Below are 7,097 nucleotides of genomic sequence, written 5' to 3'. Positions count from 1 at the left end.
AAGTGAAGTAAGCCAGGCCCAAAGAAACATAGGTCCCATGGTTTCCCTTATTTGCAATAACTAGTATATGTCTGAGACAAGCAGAAAAGGTCAGATAAGATGTTCAGCAAAGTAAACCCCAAGATAAGGACACAAGTGGTTTTTTTTCTTTCTTGCTATTGTTTCTAATATATTTATAAGGTACCACGTGCTTTTTCTTTGTTGCTTTGTATGTCCCTCCCCCATGGTATAACCCGTGTTTTCACTGTAGTTGATGAATGTCCCACTTTTTGCCAAAGCTACCTTCAGACCATAATCCTTCTACCTTCACCTTCCTCTTAGCTGGGATTACAGAAGTGAACCACACCACACCTGACTTTTTTTTTTTTTTTGTACGTCATGGGGCTTGAACTCTGGGCTTGGGCGCTGTCCCTGTGCTCTTCAGCTCAAGATGAGCACTCTACTGCTTGAGACACAGTGCCACTTCTGATTTTTTAGTGGTTTATTAGAAATAAGAGTCTCATGGACTTTCCTGCTCAGGCTGGCTTTGAACCGTGATCTTCAGATCTCAGCCTCCTGAGTATGTAGGATTATAGGCGTGAGCCACTGGTGCCTGCCCCCCCCCAACTTATTCTTTAGATAGGATCTCACTGATTTTATTTTGTCTGGGTTGGCTTCAGAACACAATCATATCACTGACTCCAAAGTAGCTGGGATTGTGGGAGTGGACCACTACACCTGACTGGATTTGTTTTTCTTCTTTCTTTCTTTGGAAGTACCAGAGTTTTCTTAACTCAGGAATTTGGACTTTCTAGCCAGATACTCTACCATGTGAGCTCTATTTTTGCTTTTAGTTATTTTTTCAATAAGGTCTTGCATCCTCCACCCCCAGGCTTTCTGGACTGTGATCCTTCTATTTTATGCTTCCTGAATAGCTGAGATGACAAGTGCATGCTACCATGCCCACCTTTCTATTGTTTGAAATAAAATATCTCTATGCCTGGGCTGGTCTTGAACGGAAATGTATCTGATTTCTACCTCCTGTGTAGCTAAGAGCACAGGTATGAGCTACCATGTCTGGCTGGATTTATTTTTCAGATCACTTTTTTGTTGTGTTTGTGTATTTAAACAACACACTTCCAATAGTATAGAAACATAAAAATGTCTGGAAGTATCACAATGAAACACCGTGTGCAATTAATGCACACCAATAAAAATAAAAAGAAAGAAAAGAAAGTTCATGAGCAACTCTAATGTTGAAGCTAGGCACCAGTAGCTCACACCTGTAATTTTAGTTACTCAGGAGGCTGAGACCTGGATGATCACAATTTGAAGTCAGCCAGGGCAGAAAAATATAAGAGACTCCACCTCCAATTCACTAGGAAAATGCTGGGCTAAAGGTGTGGTTCCACTGATGACATGTCCCGTGAACAAGCAAACCAAGTAAGAGTGAGTTTGAGTGTTGGTACTGGCAAAAAAAAAAAGTATTACTGATGCCATTCCAGACTCTTCTGTGCACAAGTACTTTTTTTACTTAGCAAAATGTCAACTTTTTCACCTTTTGTAGGACTTTTAAATACTGTTTGGCATAAAGGTTTTTTCATTTGTTTGTTTCAGTACTGAGGCTTGAACTCAGGAGCTGAGCCCTGTCCCTGAGCTTGTTTTTTTCAGGACTAGCACTCTGCCACTTGAGCCACTTCCAGCTTTTTTGGTGATTAATTGAAGATAACAGTCTCATGGATTTTACTGCCCAGACTGGCTTTGATCTATGATCCTCAGATCTCAGCCACCTGAATAGCTAGGATTATAGGCATGAGCTACTGACACCTAGCTTGACATAAAGTTTATATTAGACACAGAGCTTGTGGACCTCACAATCAAGTAGGCAGTGGGAGTTTGATATATTTTTTATGTTCCATACTATGTCAGGTGGACAGACCAGGAAACACTTAGTCCTATATAATAACCCTATTGATCTGTTCCTCCCTATGACCCCCGAGGCTCTTATGCCCCTTGAAGGCAGACTGGCAAGTGTCAGGGCAGGTGCTACTACAGGGACCAGGCAAGGACAGGGTGCTGTAAGGGCCCATAGGAGGGACGTAACCTAGACCTGAGAGGTCAAGGAAGAATTGCAGGAGAAAAGGATATGTAGGCAGTAGTCACTTAGGGAGTGGCAGGACAGCATATGGAAGAGCCTAGAGGTGAGAGAAAGCCTAAGAGGTCTGGGCAGCTGTGAACCTGCCTGGCTGGCTGGCAAACACATGATAATCGAGGTGAAAGATGCAGATTGTAGAGGAGATGAAGCTGAGAGCAGTGGGCTACCACTAAGGAGATTTAAATAGAGAATTCCAAACAATTCCATAGGAAATGATTCTTAAATTTCTTTTGTTTTTGAGACAGGGTCTTGCTCTGTCACTTGGGCTGGTCTTGAACTTGATGTCTTCCTGTGTCAGCCTCCCAAGTAGTTGAACTTACCAGCACATGCCACTGCATCGGACTTTGGTTCTAGGATTTCTTTGCCATGCTTAAACCTTATTTTATTTGCATTTAGAACCAGGAGCAATTGAAAGATGATGACTCTGATCTTATTCTCAACGACGGTGATATCAGTTTGACATATGGAGATTCTACTGTGAGCACTGAATCAGCAGCCTCCAGTATCCCAAGGAGATTTATGGGCAACAGTTCTGAGGATCCCTTAGATCGGGAGCTTACCTTTGGGGACCACGAACTGGTCATTCGTGGGACACGCCTGGTTCTTCCTATGGATGATTCTGAACCCGCTTTAAATTCATTAGATGATACAAGACACAGCCCAGCCTAAGCTTATGAATACTCACTTAGTGGTTTGTAAAATTTGCACATGTGATTGTGAAGAAATTTGTACTACCTAAAAAGTCCTAGTGCATGTCTCTGAATGTGTGAGCTATATAAATGTCATTTATATGGCATAAGAAGAATATAACTATTCCTGTACAAGGCAGATTGTGAACAAACTATTCTTTTTAAGTTTTGCTGGCTGCGCTGTGTAGGCTGGATCTGTTTTAGGAAGTTACTTTCACAGTGATGTGTGTTCTGTTAGTTTTATGTCTCAGTTAAAGTATAAAAAGTGAATGACTTAACTCTTCTTATAGTTACCTGACACTTAACCAGAGTACCAAGTTCTTGTGATGTGAATTAATTTGTGTGTGTGTGTGTGTGTGTGTGTGTGTGTGTGTGTGTGTGTGTGTGTGTGTGTGTGTGTGGTGGGGGGAGAGAGGGAAGAGAGGGAAGAAGGAGCATCATTTCCTAGGGAACCCAGATGTGGAGAGGTTCCTTTGTCAGGACTCTTGATTGCTACCGCCTTTGCCATCATCTTCTTCTTCCCCTTTTCTCTGGTGGCCCATAATGGCACATGGAGCCAGTGGCATTTTCGTTTTGCCCTATTCAGGTTGAGGAGTTTAGTGTGGGCTGTTTTCCCCCATGATGTAAAAGGACAGATTCATTAACTCCAGCACTCTGCTGTCCAAAAGAAGGTGGCAAACGACCTCCAAGAACTTAACTGTTTTCCTTCCAGCCTAAGACTATAGGCATTACATCCAGCTGGCTTAGCCAAAGTACAGGTGTATATAGTTCAGAGAGCTTGATTTAGCTTTGGAGGAGCCGGGACAAAAAGGAAAAGGGTCAGAGGAAAAAAAAGGGAGTAAAGAGGATGATGGGGTCAGAGGTCTCTCTTCCCAAAAATGTAAATATTCTACACCATATGAGTTTAAATAAGAAAGTTAATTGCTGCTTACGTTTTGATTATGTCCTTTATCTGTATAGGAAGCTTTGTTGTCAGAAGTTTTTATATCAATTTAAATTGCTGCTCTTTAGCAGCCAAACAGGAGCAAAATGTAAAATTTATAAACTTACTGTGTCTAATGATCATTTATTAGTCTGTAGTTGATGTTAAAAGTTAATTTATGAATCCATGATTGTCCCATACTACACCAAAGGCAGTGGTAAGACACTGAGTGCTCCAGAGTGTTTGTTGTAAGGTGGCTCCTTTGTGTGCAGTGGGCATCTCATCTTCATTACCACGTTCCCCTTTACAGTTCAATACCTAAGCTGCCATTTGGTTGTTTTACAGTTTTCAAGGAAGAGCACAGAGCAGTTTCCCATTTCGTATCCATAATAAGAAAATGGATTCTATTTTATAATGCTGAAAATATTTAAAGCTTGGAAAGGGAATATTTTCTGATCTGGATGCTGACCTGTTAGTGATTCAGAATTTAAATAGGTAACTTTAAATAGAAGTTAAATAGGTTCTTCCCACATACATACACCCAGGTCTGAGTAGCTTTGCCTTAAGTCTTACCCAATTAGAAAATTGTTTTATTTATATGATTTTCCAGTTTTCCATTGAAAAATATCCTTTCAGACAAAAGACACATGTACTCTCCAAAAAGATTCTGTGCTTTTATAAACACTCCTTTAAGGGAATTGTAATGTTGATGCATAGTAGTAGCCTTGAATGTTGGCATAGCCATTTGTTAGGTAGTGGTAGCAACTTTCCTGCTATGCAGGAATTCCTCCTGTGAAGTGTATGTTTTCTATGACATGTGCCTCTTGATGAAGTAAATAATTTCTTGTTAATGTTTGAGGGGGTTTTGAATGTCAACATCACTTATCCACAAGGTTCTTCAAGTTGTAAAAGGTTATATAATAATTTAACTATTACCTTTTTTATTCTGTCAAGTTAGTGAGCTCACTTTATGACAAATGGCTGTAAATACTTAGCATGACAAATTCTGTAACTCATCTATTTCAGCATGTGTAAGACCTTTCATTAGGGAAACTGATACAGCTTGAGTCCACTAAATCTGCCTTTGGTACTTTCTCAATGGGGAATGAAGCCTGCTGTGCTTCCATTAGCATCTGGGACTTTTCCTCTCCTCTAGTCCATGCATACATCTCCATGCAGTGAAGAAAAAACCATGTCTGCTCAGACACCCATTGCACTGAGGCACCTATCTGAGTAAACTTTGATGAAGTACAGTCTGAGTTACCATCATGCACAAGTAGAATTATTCTTGGACCTGTTTTTCTGTTGTTCGTGGAACCTACACGTTTGATTGACTTGAATGTTGCATCTTTTAAAGTTGTTTTTAAAGGTCTTTTGCATTTATCCTAGTTGTCCGTGTTTGGCAATGTGCTGTTAAAGTAATAGACTTTTAATCTTTATGTATTTTTTGTTTTCTCTTATAGTACTTGGGCAGATGTTATAGTGGTTTCTTTTAGGCAAATCCATCATTAAAAATATAGCCTTGCAAATAACCACTCACTGTATTTGAGTCATTGGTTATTCGAGTGAGGACTTATGAGTGCTGACTGCATTTACTTTTCTACCTATGTACATGGTGATAGTCGGGGTAGGAAGTAGACTTAGATTTTTAAAAAGAAATAAATAGGAACACCACAGAACTTAACTTCCAAGGTGGCAAAGTCTTGGTGCTTGTGTGTAAAGTTGAATGGATTTGTTGATGATCACAATTGGACCACTTAAGAAATACAAGTTAAAGCCACCCAATTCCATTTCATTGATTTGTAGCCTGTTAGGTCAGTAATGGAGAATGTCATGAACATGGTAGTTCCATTGAATGGAGAGAGTCAGTTCTGTATCTACAGCTCCAAGTTTGCTTTGAAAACAAAGTCACACAAGTAGTCCTTTCTCTAAGTTAAAGATAGAACTTTTTTTGTACGTGAGGCATTTTCAAGTTTCGAGTGTGCTCATAGCAACTATCTGTCTGGCTAAGGCCAGCAGCCACACTGCACGCTGCGTTTGGTTGTCATCCTGTCCAGCTTCTTTGCTCACAGCACCATGCGAGGCACAGGTTAGTGGCTCCACACAGCAGACTCTTTCCTTGAGCCAACTCATATTTTCTATTTTTGACATATACATATTATACATAGTTTATAATCTTAATCATGTCTCACTTCACAGATGAGGAATCTGAGGTGCAGAAAGTTGTCATGTAGCTGGTAAGTCACAGAGCTCCTCAATTCCAGTCTAGCTCCACAAACTCTAGTTCTTAACCGCTGTACTGTTCCCAAAGGCAAACTCCATGTGAATTTATCCTGGGTATAACCAGGATGATGAAGGAAATTTCAGACTTCAGGCTTGGTGCTCACCACCTGTTTATTATCAGGCTAAGGAGGGGATGAAGTTTCAACTGTGCTCCATTCCACCCTGGTTGGCTACCAGGTATGGTTCCCTGCTTAGGGGAGTCTTCCCATTCTAGGTAAGACACAGGGCCCTGTGACTTACCTAGCTCATAGGCAAGGCAGCCTGACTAGCAGCATTCCCCCACACTCTGCCTCCCAACCTTTCAACTTTCATGTCAGTTTGTAGTCATGGCTTTGTGTCTACAGAGTTTGTGGTTGAGTTTTTCAAAAGTCCAGGCTTTGTGGACTGGGAAGGTGGCTCAGTGGTAGAGTGCTTGCCTTGCATGCATGAAGCCTTGGGTTCGATTCCTCAGCACCACATAAGCAGAAAAAAACAGAAGTGGTGTTGTGGCTCAAGTGGTAGAGTGCTAGACTTGAGCTGAAGAGCTGAGGGACAGCGCCTAGACCCAGAGTTAGGCTCCAAGACTGACAAAAAAATGTCCGGGCTTTGGAATTATACAGACCTGGATTCAAAGCTAGGTTCTGCTACTTGCGCATTGACCAGTTACTTGATTTCACATGGAGTATTGCTGTTCTCTTGGCTTAAATCCCTTCAAGATAGTTGAGCTTTTATATTGTCCCACCCATAATGAAGATTGCAGCAAACAGCTGAATGGCAGTCCCATTGTCATAGAGCCATATCATGGGCTTCTTGACACCCATTCATGCAAAAAGACTGCTTTCTACTTGCCTTAATGCTAATATGTTATTGTAATACAAATTTTAGGTAATCAACAATCTCAAGATCATCATTAGTGGGGGAATCAGGGGTGATTTACCTGTGTCAGATCAAGACTTTAGGAGTCAGAAAGGAGGACTGGAAGTATAATTCAGTGGTAAAGCATCTGTCTGGCAAGTGGAAGGCCCTAAGTTCATCAAACCCCACTACTGCCAAAGAAAAAATAAGTAACTAGGTGTGGTGGTAACATGCA

At 41.0% G+C, this 7,097-nt stretch overlaps 1 protein-coding gene across 1 annotated transcript in view; it reads left to right on the top strand.

The window, feature by feature from the left end:
• Window positions 1–5,277, top strand: part of Slc9a6 (solute carrier family 9, subfamily A (NHE6, cation proton antiporter 6), member 6) — a 64,402-nt gene extending 59,125 nt beyond the window's left edge. The window contains exons 15-16 of the mRNA XM_013018052.1: window positions 756–810; window positions 2,531–5,277. Coding sequence (XP_012873506.1) covers window positions 756–810; window positions 2,531–2,803 — 328 coding nt within the window. The 3' untranslated portion in view covers window positions 2,804–5,277. The remainder of the gene's footprint in view (window positions 1–755; window positions 811–2,530) is intronic.
• Window positions 5,278–7,097: the final 1,820 nt, after the last annotated feature.

The sequence above is a fragment of the Dipodomys ordii genome, unplaced genomic scaffold (assembly GCF_000151885.1).
Source record: "Dipodomys ordii isolate 6190 unplaced genomic scaffold, Dord_2.0 Scaffold38, whole genome shotgun sequence".
NCBI lineage: Eukaryota > Metazoa > Chordata > Mammalia > Rodentia > Heteromyidae > Dipodomys > Dipodomys ordii.
This window is presented reverse-complemented; position numbering and strand designations above follow the sequence as displayed.